We start from the raw sequence: 16,431 nt of genomic DNA, 5'->3' as shown, positions 1-16,431 counted from the left end.
ATTCAACTCGGACCTTAGAGGAAATGGTTCAGTGATAACAATAGACACAGTAAAATTCACAACACTTGAACATGAAATATTGTATTGTATGACGTATGAAAGCATCCTCCATTCTGCTGCCAAGTTCATTCAAAGTGACCTGTTAGATATCATCCAAAGAGAAAAAAAACACTGCCATACAACACTGTACTGAATCCCGAGCCCTGTCATAGTGTATTTGTTTGCTCTGAACTGATCTTTCTAGACTAATTCGCCTCGTAGTTCAAAGGGAAGATCAGAATCTCTCTGCGGTTGTCGAACATCCATGAACTGCTTCACTCTCTCAGTGCCCTGCTGAGAAACAGAGTGCATGTGAAGTGTGAATAATGTATCAAATAGGAGCTCTCATCATGGGTTTGGGTTTTGTTTACGGACCTGAGGGTGAGTCGTGGATCTCCGCTCATTCCATTGATGAGGCAATCTATGGTCAAACAAGGGCAGAGGGGAAGTAAGAGAGGAAGCCAGGATGTCCTGGTACAGGCCGCTGTGTCGTACGTCTTCATACAGATGGCTCTGAGAGTCTGCACAGAGGTGGGTGACATCTTTCAGAGCACATGGAAACACGTACGCAAAACATAAATATGGACAAATACATTTAGAATCCTTAAAATTAAATGCACTTGGAAAACTGCCAATTAGGAGATTAATCAGGAAATACTCAAGTATTTGGCCTCAGGTTCAGACAAGGACAGATTTAGCAGTTCCTGATTGGCACAGACTGCATCATTTTGGATGTGGTGTATTTACTGTTGTCTTGTTTACTCTTTTGTCTCACCCAGCCTGCGCATTTCCTCAGGGTGTGGACTGAGAGGCGGCATGTAGTCACCAGTTGGGTAATAATAATGATGGGAACTTTCCTGGAATGAATGAAACATATCAGATAGCATCAGATCACCTTTGATCGTACATGTAAATGACTTTTCCACATTGTGTTACACACTTGCAGATGGGGTTGCAGCAAATTTCGGTCAAATTATTCCCCCAGTGACCTTTAGAACAATTCAAGTGGAGAGGATAATAGATTTGCTTTGACCTGTTTTATTCTGAACTACCAAAGAAGGCAGAAGGAAGTTTTTATGAAAATAGTTGACAGTGAAGTCTGTGGAAAATAGAGTAATAGGGACATTGTTTAGTGGATGAGATGTTGCTGTATACAGTGAGGACCATCTCCATTGTGTTGGGGTGTAGGCAGAAATCGCAAAACCAGGATAATAATGCTGCATTCACACAGATTCAGGCAGACAGTATATAGAAAATTCGATATCATTCGAGTGGACAAGAGCAGGATGGTAAAAAATCCTTTAACATTTTCCTCCTCGATGGAACTGACAGCCAGATGACACATTAAGAAATGGGTGATCTGGACAACAAGCCGCTAATAATTTTCGTTTTCAGTTCTTCTGTCATTATTGGAAATGAATGACTGACCTAATGATTCAGTGGGAATCAACATTAATTTTATTATTGCCAGAGGTTTTACAGTATGTTTTCGGGGTTGCCCATCTGTCAGTCCGATCCTTGTGAACGTGATATCTCAAGAACGCCTTGAGGGAATTGTTTCCACTTTGGTGCAGTATGCCCACTTGGATTCAAGGATGAACTGATTAGGTTTTGATGGCCAAAGGTCGGGGGTCAATGTCTCTGTGACCTCACAAAACACATTTTTGGCCATAACTCAAGAATTCATACATTTATTCAATTCATATGACATACAAATGTATAATAAGAAACAATTATGAAGTTCAAAAGGTCAGAGGTTAAATGCACTGTGGCATCATAGTATTCTGTAAAAAATCTTCTGGCCATTATGCAATGCCAAAGCTTTGGGACAGCAACTTGATTCGCGGAGGCATACAACCTCAATGCTGTAACTCTAGTTTGATATATTTTAGCCTGTTGGTAAATCAAACTCTTACTTCAGTGCTGTTTTTTGCTCTTCTTTCCATTAAATATCTTCTCCAGTTCTGATACACTGATGCTATAGCAGCATCTACGTGAACATCAAAGGAACAGCTGCTTCTCTCACTGGTCGTCACACCTCAAGTAGTTCCTCATAGGGCACTGATTGGTTGAACCATTGGGATTTGACCACAAGAGCATCGCTTGAAGGCTGTCGAGATAGATCGGCGAGATCACGTGATTAAGTGATCTTGCATACCAGCTGCCTCCGAGGTAACAATACAAAATCACCATAGCAAAATTGTCTTGTGTGTTTTGTTTTGCCCTCCTGCCTTTACTGTTGGACTGTTTGTTTTCCTCTTCCATTCACCTTGTGTTGCCTGTCTACCTAAATCCATGTGAATGCAGCATAAAACTGTGACTATCAGCACTCGCGGCTTGATACAACGACAGGTAAATGAGAAAATAGATTATTTTTGGTAATTTGGCTGAACCAACCCTTACAGGTATGTGCTGTTTTAAATTAGGGGAGAGATAAAGCCTGCCTCTGTGGGGATGTGAGCCTTCATTATACCCCCTCCTGACAGTACGCCGCTATCTATTTTCTTCTACCTCACTCAACAGTTTTCTTTAAGGTTCAGATCCTCGTTGGCCCCTTTAAAGTACAAAATGATAATTCCTCGGCGATCGATGCGTATTTTGAATGCTAATTGTGCGGTATTGATCTATGTTCCATCTCTATGCACAGCTAAAGGTTTCATTAGTTTATCTATCCATTTTCCTTGTTATGGCTGAATTCTCCACTTCCTCTCCTTCACCCCCCTGCCTAACCTCTTTCCTCCCCTCATCTGTTTACTCAGCCTTCTCTGTCTCTGCATATTTTCTCAATTGCCCTTTTCTCTCTCTTTCTCATCCTGCTCTTCCCTTTCTTCCTCCGCTCTCCCGCTCCTCTCTTACCGCCCCGTAGCTCTCGTAGACATTGCTGTCTGTTTCAGATCCAGAGTCGATGAGGAGGGTGCGCTGGGCTGCCGTGTTGATCTTTTCTCGGCTCTCATACTTATTGGAGTTGCTTACAGTTGACTGACTGGACCTACATGGAAGAAAATCACTTTGACTTTTGCGATTCATTTCCCAGCTACTGTTAATCCCCAATATGCTAACACAGATGCAAAACACTCAGCACACATGGCAACTTTTTCTTCATCATGTATCACCCGGTAAAAAAAAAACAGTACCGGTTTATTGCAGGATGGTGGTGCAAGTTTGATGCCGCTAATATAAATGGATATTGACAGAGGATTTTTTTAGTCTTTCTGGCTGTTACAGTAGCTGGGTCAGCCAATGGATCAGGTCTTAGACGTCTTAGAGTGGATTGGATGTGTGTCTCTTTATTACTTCTACTGCAGGGCCTTAACTCACCCCTCCTCATTCTTCTTTCCGTCCAACACACTGCCTCCTCTACCCCCTGCAGGGGGAACAGGAACAGGAGGAAAGAGGCTTAGTGTTAGGAAATTAGAACTTGAAGAGGGGAGCATCATCTCATAAGCGCTGAAATTGATCGGGGCAATAACAGGGCCGCAGAGTGAGAGTGAGTGAAAGACACGAAAGCTGTGAAAATCTATGTAAAAAAACCAGAGGGCAGAGCGAGGTGAGGAATGAAAAATAAAAGATAGAGAGGGGCGAACCTGACAGTTGGACTGAAGAACAAATAGAAAGAGACAGAAGGAGAGATAGGAGAAGGGCATAAAGCTAGCAAATGAGATAAAAGATATGGACGAAATGCAGAAGTGACAGCTGGATGGATGAATGTGGCAAGAGGTAGAGGCTTGGAGGATGAGCAGAAGAGGAGGAGACGGGATAGACGGATAGAAAAAGAGGAGATGGAGAGATGAGAGGAGAGTGAGAGGCTGAGCTGACAGTTGCATCATGGTTCGCAGTCGTCTCTTTTGAGTTTTATTGAGGAATCGGGACGTTATAATGACAGGAAGTGATGGAGGAAAGACTTTCACGTACACGGATGAAAAGATCATCACGGTTACCTGTCTGGCCTCGCCTCTTTTTCCACCTCACTCCAAAGAAGCAGCCCAGTGAATTCAACACCAGCACGACTCCAAACACCACTGTGAACACGACTGTCAAATAGGCTGGCAGCCCACTGGTAACTAGTTCACAAAACATTAGAAACATTAGCTCGATGCATAACAATGAAAGTTAAAGAGGAAGTAAAATGGAAATTCGGAAAGATAAAAACTGACTGAGACAGACCCAGCCACTCTCTCAATTGTCTTTATTGATTAAAGACTAGCAGAGGGGAAAAAGTATGGTTGGGTGCCATGACAACCGCTACTCTCGTAGAGCAAACATTAACAGCCTTGGAGGTGCATACATTAACATGATTTAGCCAAATGAAGCTAGCTGCTGTGCAAACAGCAATTTCCAACTGCCCTTAAGAGCTTTTGCAGGGAGTTGTGATAAAAGACTTACTCTGTGAATCTGAGTCATCATCTGTTGGGACTCCTAGTGCCGGTCTCTCTGTAGAGGGAGAAAGACAGTTACAAAAACCTACATGTCTTGCACAAAACGTACACGCAATTGTAAACAAAATAAAATGTCACATCTATTATAGATCAACAGATGGTTGTACAGTGGAGTTCCTTCAGTGTCAAGCAGGGGTTACTCCAAACTGACCCTTGGTGGTGATGGTCAGTACTGCATTGTTGTCAGCATAGCCACTCTCTCCCATTACATTGAGGGCATTGACAGAGAAGTTGTAGGTGGTGGCAGGCTGCAGGCCGGTGACAGTGAAGGTTGTTGCTCTGGGAGGAAAGACGTCTATGTAGAGGAAACTGGCTGAATGATCCCAACGGTATCTGTTGACCAACAGTTACTGTCAAGTACAGTTCATTGATTATGAAAGTGGGTCATTCTTAAAGGCACAAAGGATTTCACTAAAAAAACAGTGTAAAAAACATTTGTACAGAAACTAGAATGACACTCAGTAGAGCTCATACCTCCACCAAGGACCAAGAGTCCCCTTTAATCCATTCAAGACTAATCCAGTGTCAAACTTGATTGCCCTGTATCACTCTAACAATGACAATAACAGAAAAATGGAGATGGAGTCATAATCTCCATTGTGTTGTGGAAGAATAATGGGTTGATATAAAGAGAAAGAAAGTTACACTACAAACACTATCTCAGCTGGACACCGGGGGTAGTTGCAGGTTTCTATCTCTTCTATTTGTTACCATATACTGAAAAAACACTAACCTCTATCACAACATATTGAAATCTGCTAGATCTGGATTTTTATCAGGATTTTTTTTAAAAATGGTCTACCTTGCAAAAGTAAAGAAAGTGACAAAACATTTCTGGATCCGTCCCCTTAAGTTAAAGGTGCAATATGTAAGTATTGGACATGTTGGTGTTTATACTGCTAGCAAGGGAGCTTTGGGCCAGGACTGGCTGATGCTAGCTTGTTAGCATGCCAACTTCAGTAAATATATCTCTGCAACACAATAAATACGTCAAAACTATCATTTCTTTACTCTCTGTTGATGATTACAATTTTGAATGTTTTCTACTAAAATTCTTACATATTGCACCTTTAATGGGGTCAGGGCTGAGATCAATCCTCCATCCAAGGTATGTGGAAATCTCTTCAGTTGTTTTTGTAGAGAGTGGTTAACAATTCAGCAGTGTGTCTTTTCCCACGAGCAACTAACAGCACACAGGTTGTAAGGGCAGGACTCTAAAGGTAGCAACCAGGTGCCAGATCGTATGAAGCACAACCGAGAGGAGCCATTGTACTAGGGATAAGGGACTTATCCCTAGTACAAATTGTACCCATTCTGCCTTTAAACCAACATCTTACCTGATACGAAATCTCTGCCGCAAACCGCCATTGAAGCCAGGGATCCACTCCAGAGTAACCGAGTCGTGGGTAGCGCCGACTTGCCGAAACGATGTAGGAGGATCTGGGTGATCTGAGGCCAAAAGAAAAGAAGGAATGTGGGAAAAAAGCAAACGCGCTCTTGATTTTGAGAGAGTACTAACAAAGAGCAGAACACCTTCACTCGACAGGTGGATATTTGAAAAGGCTTTAGGCGCTGAGAGATGGAGATAGTCAAGTGATTATATCTGCAGAAATAACACACAAGGCCCTGCTGGCCTATAGGATCGTGCCTCCCCTCCGGCCTTCCTCTCTGCTTCGGAGCGGTTATAAATAGACGAAATGAGTTTACTAAAAGTGAGTGCAGAGCGGATGCTCTTCTGTATAGAAATAGAATGATTTCAGGTATCCTCACATTTCCCATTAGTCATACAATTGTGTGTTTGTAAACACAATCATTCTCATCAGACGTGCACACCAGAAGGACCAGAAATAACTGTTTACATCAGAGACAAATGTTTGATTTGTTATTGTTATTAACTGTCTCACTCATCACATATTTTTATATATACTACAACATTTAATGTTAGGAAGATTTAATGATGAAAATTGATGAAAACAAGCGAATGAAATGAAATCAGGAAGGAAAAATGATCACTTCGGTCAAACTTTTCAGTGATCTTCCAGAGCCTCTTTGTTTTTTAACAGTTGATCTGGTCTTAATCATAGTTTATTCCACCGACTCCACAGAACATCTTTTTGACAACAACAGCTTTTTGCATTTTATTTAAAAGTGCATCACCCCTTATCCGCTCTTTCTTAAGGTTGCGCTTTGTTGTATGAATGACCAGGAAAGTGCAGTGCTCCGGCTGATCCCTCTCAAAACAAAGTGGCTGATTTGTCCAATTTAAGTCATGCAATGAAGGATGAAGCCTCTTGATTATTATCAATATTGTGGACGGAGATCAAAGGAGGCTAACCAGGGCCTTCGGTCTGACACGAGGCACTGCTTCAGTCAGGGTAGCGAAGGGGAAAGTGGATTATTTTGCATTTGGAGCATGCATGGAAAAAAGAAGGGTGGTTTTGGGGGCAGAGAGAGAGATAGTCAAGGAGAGGAGGAGGAGAGATAGTTGAGCAGCAACATAAGAAGGGGATGCTCTGCTCGTCTCTACCTCCGGGCTGCAGCCCAGTTTGCAGAGTAAATAATTCCCACTATCAGCTCCACTCATAAGATTCCAGGGCAAAGGGGTCAGCCTTATTTGGATCTCGTCTCCTTCAGATCCAAAAAGCACCATGCTAAGAAGAAGAAAAAACCCTCTCTTCCTCTTGGGCTCTAAAATGATAAGGAAGCATATAAAATTTATTATCACTGCGTCAGATTAATTATGAATATTCACAGCGCTAAAAAACGACTGGGGAAAAACAGGGCCAATATTGGATTGTATTTTATGGTTTTTACAGTAAACATTAAATGTGTCCAATGATGGCTGTGGGCCTTTGCTGAGAGCACGACTGGGCTGATAATGGCAGTTGGTGCAAGGATACAGCGGTAGCTTCAAGGCAGAGAGGTCTAAGCACGCCGGGAGAGCAAAGCATATCGTTTCAGCATTATCTGAGGGAGAAGTGAAGTAGTGCTACGGGCTAAACGATAAGGTAGAGATAGAGCAACGGAATGAGTTCCTTAAAGGGCTGACACTCAGGAGCAACAACTCTCTCCAGTTTACAGAATTCTGCATGTTCAATGGCCCTCCCACACTATTGTAATGTTGCTGGAAAAGGCTGATAAAGCTTGGACAAAGCAGCACAGACACAATTATTTTGAGATGCTGCCAAATTAGAACCAAAGGAAAAATTTGCATGCTGGTGCCAAGTACGTGATATGCATAATCCCTACATGTTGTGTGCCCTAACCACTGACTTTGATCATTTGCCATTTAAAGCCGCATTGGGTGATTTTAGACCACTAGGGGGCAGAAATACTCTAAAAGAACTGATAACAACACAGGCTTGACGTATAAATACTACAGGTTTATCGGGTTGCTTTAGCAAATAATTACCAATGCCAGTGAATATCCCACATACACTCATCTTGTGGCTCTGGTTTAGTCCGCTAAATCTGGGTCTTTTTATCACTAGATGCTTGACTTTCTACATAATCCACTGCTTTAGCTAGGCTCGCTCACATTTCATGGTGGGCAGGTAGCGTACACGATGCTTGTTTAGTGGAAATAGCTGCCGGCGGTTTGCAGATTTGGGAGAGTTTTTTGGTGAGACTGACAAGACTTAACTATATAGTCCACAGGCAGGCCAGATAACCCCCTAAAAAAGTGCAAAAAGTGGCCAAAAGCAGCTAAAGCTTTGTGGAACTGCAGAGTTGGATGTTAATTCTTAGTGGCTCAGCATTAATATTTTATTATTTCAATGTTACTCCCTCACTAGTGGACACCAGAAATACTGTCTGTTGAATGTACTGTTAATATTTCATTAATCTACACAAAAATCAGTTGCATATTTACATAATTGAAACTGAAATGTCTTCTCAGTCAAATTTCATATTCATAAATTCATATTTACTTCATAAAAAAACAGGCAACTGTTATCAATGTTCGGGACACCAGTTAACTGTTGCGTCTAAGATGTAACAGACAATGTTTTAAGGTGCACTGTGTAGTTATTGGGACACATTCTTAACTAGATTATCTTGCCTAAACAAACTAAATAAACAATTTTATGAGTGAATAAACTGAATGAACAAACTGACCTTAAAGACAACACAATTTCATACTGTTTTACACATTTCTAGCTTCAAACAGTGTTCTGGTCCTTTTTTTTTTTTTTTTTTTTTTTTTAACCTTTCTGAGTTTCTGAATTTATTCTACAAAACTGCATAGTGCACCTCAGGTTTGATTGTATTCTTGGTTTTAGACTGGTCAATTAGTCTTTTTAATCTTAACATCAGGGAATGAGTCATTAAAAACATCGCTATTTGTGAACCTTTCACACAAAAGAGTCATTTGATGCAATTTGAAAAGAATCTTGATACGTTTTTATCATATTGTTGCAGCCCAAGGACAAACCACATATATCTGAATTTGGTGAATATGAAACTCAACTGAAGGATCAAGTGGTCCTTTATGAAATAAGAAAACTCTCTTACATCTGAGGTCAACTAAACCATTAAAAGACCCATTGGATTATCTGAAAAATGCATCACTACAACCCTAAGATAGCGCTCATGAAAAGTTGACCTTTTGGACACATGGTTTTCGCAGGACATCGACCAAGGCTGTTGTGGAGAGAACCTCAGCCACCCAGACACAGAAACCCATACACACACAGAAATCCCCATATATACAGTACTTGTGCTGACGAGCTGGATGTCTAGCTTGTCTTCCCCGAGTGAGTTGCGAGCGGTGCAGCTGAACACAGCATAGTCCAGAGCCGCGCTCACATTAACTACCCGAACTGTGCTGGTGTGGAAGGAGCCCTCCCTCACGGTCCGCTCCTCATACCTGCAGCATGCACGTACACGCACACAAACACACAGAGAAAGAGAGATAAATCCTGAGCAGGCAGACAGCAGGGATTGTGATGTCCTGCAGATTGCACTAAGTCACCCAATTTCACACATCAAAGAAGCATTAAACAGGTATTTGCATAGTGAAAGGCAGAGTATGAAATGCACTAAATCTGGATTTAGTGGTGAAATGGCAAGAAATAGCAAAGGAATATATTATATTGGGGTAAAAATGAATCTAATTATAAGGATTCATCAATATGTAACCAAATGCTGACAGAAGCACTGAAGTTAATAGTGGAAAGAATGACAAAAAAAGAATAATGCCTCCTCTCTGACCTGGGGTTTTCAAAGTCCATGCGAACACCATTTTTCTCCCAGGAGAAGTCGACACGGGGAATACCTTCTGCCTGACACACCACCTCAGCTGTGGTGGTGCCGTCCCCTCTACTTGCTACCTTCTTCCATTGGGCTCCTTTCCGAAGCTCCGGTTTGACTGCACAAGACAAGATGAGCATGGAGGCTAATCACGCAGACACCAGACACAATTGACAGGTACATGTTCCAACTAATAAATCTTTATGTATGTCTTGTTGAATAAATACTACAAACTCACATTGCACCACCAGCTGCACGTCCACAGTGGCAGCAGGTGCTATGCCATTATCGGCCGTGCACTGGTAAAGACCAGCATGAGCCCGAGTCACATCATGAATGGTCAGAAGGCCAGATTCGTCTTCCTGAGTCACCTCTCCCATCTCCACCTCCCCTTCTCCCTGTGGAAGACAGAGTGAGCGGGAATCAGCGGCAGACAGCACCGATCCCTCAATACGCACTCCCCTCCTCCTGGGTGAGGGAGGGAGAGCAAGACAGGTATGGAGAGTGGAGCAGGAAACCATCAGGGCTTGAGGTGGGGATGAGAAGGGCGTCGGGGGAACGAGCTCCGAGGACAGAGAAAGATAATGCCAAGGGTTGGAGAGCCACAGGGAAAGAGAAAAAGGAGGGGCTGTGCAGGTTGAAAGCAGGACACGCAGTACTGCCAGGGGGTGGGTTAGACCGGAGAAGGCATCAGTAGATACAGAGACCACGCCACATTGACGAATGTGCCCTTTAGTCACGCAGCAGTAATGAAAGCTATTTTTCTGGATTTGGGCTGAGTGTGGAGTAGGAAGAGGTGGGGTGGAAGGATAGTTAGAGCCAGTGAAATATGGTGCATCTGTGCATTTAGAAAGGCCGGTGATAAACGGTACAAAAGGATAAAATAATAGAAAGGAAGCCAGATAGAGCTAATATAATTCAGAGATGGCCGTGTTTCTCTCTGTGGGTGAAGCTCTTACCAGAAATTTCCAAGAGAACATGTCGTCTGTAACAGGGTTGGCATCTGCCACACATATCAGGTCTGCTGTTTCCCCCAGCTTCGCAACCACAGGGTCTTTCTCTGCCTTGACACTGGGAGCATCTGGGAGGAAAAACGCGGGACAAGGCCAAGGCAGGAGCAAAGGTTAACAGGCCAACCTGGGACAAATCATTTGCCGAACCATTTAACAGGAATGCTGCATTGCTATAATTACTCTTACACTCGTCTGCCTTTGAACTTGTTCATAACCCTGTCTTAATTGGCCTCTGTGTTTCAGATGCTGTGCCATTAACCTCTCTATATGTTGGAGGATCACAGATGCTTCTGCACCCAAACTGAGAATCAGCCATGTGACCCACAAGGCCCTCCGCTGAGAGCACATCGCCCCACAACATATGGACTATGACAGACTGACCACTTCTCCCTCCCTTGATTCCTCTCTGCTGCAGTGCTCTTCTTCTTCTTCTCCTTCTACTTCACAAGCTTTTTATACTTCCCATGAGTGCCATGTACTCGCAACAATAAGACCATTAGTGCCTACTTGTCTAAACCTATGTTCACACTTGAAGAACAGTAGAGGGAAACACTAGAGAGACACAGACCTCTGGGTTGGTGGGATCCACCCGTGTTGGCCTGCTAACCAAGACCGACGTTGTTAAGTGGGCTACACCGCCACCCATAAAAGCTACTACAATCCTCCATACATAATGAATATCTACAACTGTCAGGCCCAGTCAGATCAGGATGGCGGAATCCATTAGGCATGTACCATGGGCTTTGGTGAAACGGGCAGACCTACATTTTCAACACTTCCATTATTAAATCATCAGTATCGGGGCAGAGGGCCTAGAGCTCGAGGCTGGGCCCGGGGCAGCAGTGGAGGTGCACGGCCTTGCATGGAGGCCTAATTAATGAGGCATGTTTGCTGGACAGGAGCTGAAAGTCAATGTTGTTGTCCGGGTGTGTCAGGGTGTGTGGATTCACAGACGGTTCTGATGCTTTACAGCTTCAAAAATGCTCTTTGTGGCATACAAATTCAAATCCAGTGCATAGTGTGAAGGAAAATTCTGCTCGTTCTCGATATCTTAACGAAAAGAAGGCTACAACAGAGATAAATGATGTGGTTGATTTGTGACCCTGACCGCCCTCAGGTATACCTGCAAATATGACATGATAGAACCTGAAAAAGATTGATTAATTATGAATGGATTGCAGGAAGGTAAAAAAATAAAATAGTTTCAATATTATCTCTCCCTTTGCTTTCCTTTTCAGGATGTGAGGCTGCAGAAATCACTTCTCATGTTTCTTTAAAAAGCTTTTTATCAGTGCTAGCACAATGGTTTATCAATGTCCAATCTGTTTTAATAATATTGTTGCTAGTGCTTTTATGTTATTGTTGGGTGATTTACTCAATTTCATTTACACTTATTATCTACCTCATTGCAGTCCTTAAATGTTTTAAAACTTGGTTCAACAATTTAAGGCACTTTGTTACGTTGTTATGAAAACAGCTGTATGAATAAAAATCATTATCATTATTATTACTTTCATTTCTTTTTCTCTTTTGTCCATTTTCCCTCTGGTAGGTGCTCTGTGCTCTATTTCAATTAAGCCCTTTAAACAATTGTAAATATGCAACAGAGATACATTTTTGATATATGTAGATCAAGTATATTGACATTCTGGGTGTTTCCTTCATTATCCGTGTCAATTTAACAATGGTACTACAATATTTTTACCCTTTAATGATATGTTACACTGATATTAAGAGTTGAAACAGGTTTATGTTTGAAAGTAGTGTCATCCTCATATATATTTAAATTTATATTTAATAATGTTCTTGCTATTAATTATTGAATATATCAAATTATATATTCTCTATACAGTATATTGACAAATATACCAATTATTGTAGTTTTTCATATACTGTATATATATGTATATATATGTATATGTATATATATATATATATATATATATATATATATATATATATATATATATATATATATATATATATATATATACTGTATGCTATGTAATGATCAAAACATCTGTGAAAATAATACAGTTGCACGATACAGTGCAGCCGCCACCTATGTCATCTTAAATATGTACAAAGTAATCTACAGGTGTGAGTATTCATTTACATTTGTTTTGTTTTCATGTTAAGTGGAATCCTGTCTTCAACATAAAACATAAAAGCTCTTGATCAGAGCACACCTGACACATGTGTGTGGGCTGATGTGTCTGCTCATCCACTCTCTGTGTGTGTGTTCTTACACTGAACGTCCAGCGTGATGGAGGTCTGGTCGACACCCTCCTCATTTGTGCACTTGACTGTGTAAACGCCGGCATCTTTCCTTGTCACATTCTTGATCTCCAGTGAATTGTCGTCCGGCCAGTGGTACCTCAGATCCCCCTCTTCACAAAAGCATGAAACACACACACACACACACACACACACACGCGCGCACACACACACACACACACACACACACACACACTCACGCACACATGCAAACCAATGGTAAATTAAGTATTCATTACACGCTCATCAACCGCATGTCCTCTGGCCACCGGTCTCTAAGTGACATCTAATCCTGCATTATTGATTGGCCTGGCTGGATTCCCACATCAAGCCAACAATGGGCTGCGTGAGAGACACCTTCTGTACCACAGCAATCAAAACGTAGTAATAGCTGGGTTTCTACATTCAGGATACAGTCATTTCATGGCGGGGGCTGTGTATGATGGAGCTAAGAGAGTTAACAGAGAAAGGGAGTGGGTGCAGCAGGGCCCCGATGACACCGGCCTCGAGGAGAAGCCAGGTTTAGAAACGTTGTGTTGTATTCAGTGAGACAGCAATCCTCATTTAGGCTGCATACATTAGAGCCATAATGAGAATCACATTTGGCAGGGTCCCATGCTGGCTAACCTGCCATGTTTTATTCAGGCCCTGAATGGCAGAGCTGAGTGCTTACTTGCTGGCTCAGCTCAACTAGGACCTGGTTTATAGAGCCATCACACAGCCCAGGATCACCTTTGACCAGCTTCTCCCTGCGGTGCAGCCAAATGCAGGAGACCTCCTCTGGGTTAGCTGAGACCAGCAGTGGGATGGTTGCCATGTCATCCTCCATCACCTGGACCTGCGATGGCTGCTCTGGACTGAACTCTGGCGGGTCTGACGCACACAAATACAGAGAGAAGAAGCTGGAGTTAGACCAAAAATACACAAGTAGAAAATTCATGCTCACAAAATGACAACAAGAAAGAGCACAAAGACCCACAAAAACATGTTGAGCATGAAAGCGTTAAGAGACACTAATGAGAGTCAAACCGGTAGAAAGCCGACATCCCACCAATAATTCCAGATCTAACCAACTTCACATACTTAGACGACGGGGGAGTAAGGCAACGAGGGAGGGAGAGGGACAGGCATTAAAACGACGAGTGACAGGACTGTTGTCCAACTGCAGCTCTGCACAAACACACAGTGACATTCCTTCATGCTCATACACAGCACCAAGCTTTGAAGCAGTGGCTGGCTGCTGCCTGTGAAATGGCATCAAAGACAAACATGGCCATGCAGCAAAGCAAATGCACAATTAGGACACGCTGCCGCAGAGCTCAACAGACCCACAAATCACAACAAAGGTTTCCAGCAAACAAAAAAACGCACACATACACATAGTGTACGCTGACATTTCTGTGCAAAAAGTAGCCCAGCAAAGCAGCTTACACCCGCGCCATCATGGATCATCATTATGCATCGTTTAGATTTTATGCAAACCACATCTCCTGGTCACTCGCCAGGAAGCAAAAAGGAAACAAACCAAGAAACAATTCGCCCTCTACTTACAAAACACATTTAGTTTGAAGAATGTGTTGGCGCCCTCTGCTAGCACTGGACTGAAGGCCTGGCAAATGACCCTCTGGTTGTGATGCTGTGAAGTCAGGTTCAGGGACAGAGAGCTCTGCACTGACACACCACCAAACTGAGCCGTCTTGGGTGGCTGCTCCACTCCCTGGAACCTAGGGGACACACCCCATCCAGGAAATTCAATCAACAGGGGAGTTAAAGTTCACAAGGCAATCATGCATAGTGCCAAGTGTAACAGGATGAACATCTCCGATACGGATTCTGAATTAGTCACATCATTTTTTCTATCAACACCTGTCATTGTCTGAGCCTGTCCAACCACTGACCTGAGTGGGCCCAAGCTCCAGGAGATGCTAGCCTTAGGGTTACTGCTTCCAGACACACACTCCAGAGTTAATGTCTGGCCCCGACGTAGCTCCGTCTGTTTGGTTGTGATCTTGACACTTACTGCTGGAACTGGAGAATTATGGAGTGAGCAAAAAAAAAAGACACTGTTGAAGGTGCACTATGTAGTTTTGGAAAATAAATTCAAACCCAAAATGTAATATTTACAATATCATTAAGGTAGTAATACAAACAAGAAATATTTTTGTTTTCCATAATTGAATAAACAAGCTGTTCTCAGAGGAAAATAAGGTCTCCAGAACAATGTTTGAAGCTAGAAAGGTGGCAGGGTCCGCCAAATATAAACAAAGTAAAACCACATATCCTTTGCAGGGTTATGGGGGGCTGGAGTTAATCCAAGCTAACACTGGGAGATTGGAAGTCATATGCCCAGATCGTCAAATACCAAATCGGACCTCTGGTGTTGGACCTGAACCATTAACCCAAAGCGTTGGTATTTGTCGATCTTGAAACGAGACTCAACAATGATGATTTGTTGTCTCAGCTGCCTGGAATATCGTGTGTCTTTATATGTTAGAGCTCCAGTCTAACTCACAGTGAACCATGAGCTTAGTGTGGGCAGAGATGGTCTTCTTCGCCACATTTTGGGCATCACAGCGGTAGGTGGCCTTGTTGTCGCTCGCTGTCAGGACCAGGACCAGTTCTTGAGCCACACCACGATCGAAGGACGTCTGCTTCAATGCATCTGGCACGACCCTTCCGTTCTAAAACAGGAAGGAAGGATATTACATGGAGAAGCACTCTAGACAGCTACAACACACACACATTTATACAGTACACACACTCACCTTGAACCAGGTCAGAGTCCCTGTGGGATTCCCCCCAGTGGAGAAGCAGATGAGACGGACCGTGGTCCCTGAGCGAAGGGGGACATCTTGAGGAGGAGCATCGAGCCATATCTTTTGAGGGGGGTCTGTTGTAAAAGGATGAACAAGAGTTTGAAATTTGGGAGATAATCTTTACAGGATTTTACCTGATTTTGCTGACCATTCACATTTAGCAAACCATTTTTAAAGCTGTATTTAGAGACTTTGAAAAGCAGCTGAAGTCAATACCAGAGACAAGAAATATTTTCAAATAGAAAATCTGCACAGAAAGAAAGTCCTCCAACTGGGAGAATAGTCACTTATTCTGTGTCAGTGATTCGATGTCATGAGCTATCGCTGCCTTTTTTTGCATTTCTTGACATTCAGAGTCTAATTACCAATGACCTCTCATGAACTAAGATGAATATGTGTTTGGTAAAAAAATAATTGTGCCAAATCTAATTTTATTCTCATAGTTCACTCACAGTAGACACTGATTTTTTCGACCTGGGTCTTCGAGAAGTGTGTGCCCTTGTTGAAAGCCTCACAGGTGAGTTCTAGCCCGTCCTCCTCCCGGGAGACTCTGTGGGTCATGTTGGACATGGTTGTCATCCCGCCATTGTCTCCCTGCAG

The 16,431-nt window shown here is 42.7% G+C and overlaps 1 protein-coding gene across 1 annotated transcript in view; it reads right to left on the bottom strand.

Annotated features, from left to right (window-relative positions):
- Positions 1-240: 240 nt before the first annotated feature.
- nphs1 (NPHS1 adhesion molecule, nephrin) overlaps positions 241-16,431 on the bottom strand; it is a 38,954-nt gene continuing 22,763 nt past the window's right edge. Inside the window, exons 10-29 of the mRNA XM_073485453.1 lie at positions 16,284-16,425; positions 15,781-15,905; positions 15,528-15,696; positions 14,914-15,043; positions 14,567-14,739; positions 13,748-13,888; positions 12,988-13,128; positions 10,685-10,806; positions 9,964-10,123; positions 9,687-9,843; positions 9,191-9,342; positions 5,813-5,924; positions 4,627-4,808; positions 4,423-4,470; positions 3,978-4,100; positions 3,358-3,403; positions 2,885-3,028; positions 815-891; positions 415-560; positions 241-330 (exon numbers count right to left, since the gene is read on the bottom strand). Coding sequence (XP_073341554.1) covers positions 241-330; positions 415-560; positions 815-891; positions 2,885-3,028; positions 3,358-3,403; positions 3,978-4,100; positions 4,423-4,470; positions 4,627-4,808; positions 5,813-5,924; positions 9,191-9,342; positions 9,687-9,843; positions 9,964-10,123; positions 10,685-10,806; positions 12,988-13,128; positions 13,748-13,888; positions 14,567-14,739; positions 14,914-15,043; positions 15,528-15,696; positions 15,781-15,905; positions 16,284-16,425 — 2,580 coding nt within the window. The remainder of the gene's footprint in view (positions 331-414; positions 561-814; positions 892-2,884; positions 3,029-3,357; positions 3,404-3,977; positions 4,101-4,422; positions 4,471-4,626; positions 4,809-5,812; positions 5,925-9,190; positions 9,343-9,686; positions 9,844-9,963; positions 10,124-10,684; positions 10,807-12,987; positions 13,129-13,747; positions 13,889-14,566; positions 14,740-14,913; positions 15,044-15,527; positions 15,697-15,780; positions 15,906-16,283; positions 16,426-16,431) is intronic.

This window comes from Pagrus major, chromosome 17 (genome assembly GCF_040436345.1).
Source record: "Pagrus major chromosome 17, Pma_NU_1.0".
NCBI lineage: Eukaryota > Metazoa > Chordata > Actinopteri > Spariformes > Sparidae > Pagrus > Pagrus major.
This window is presented reverse-complemented; position numbering and strand designations above follow the sequence as displayed.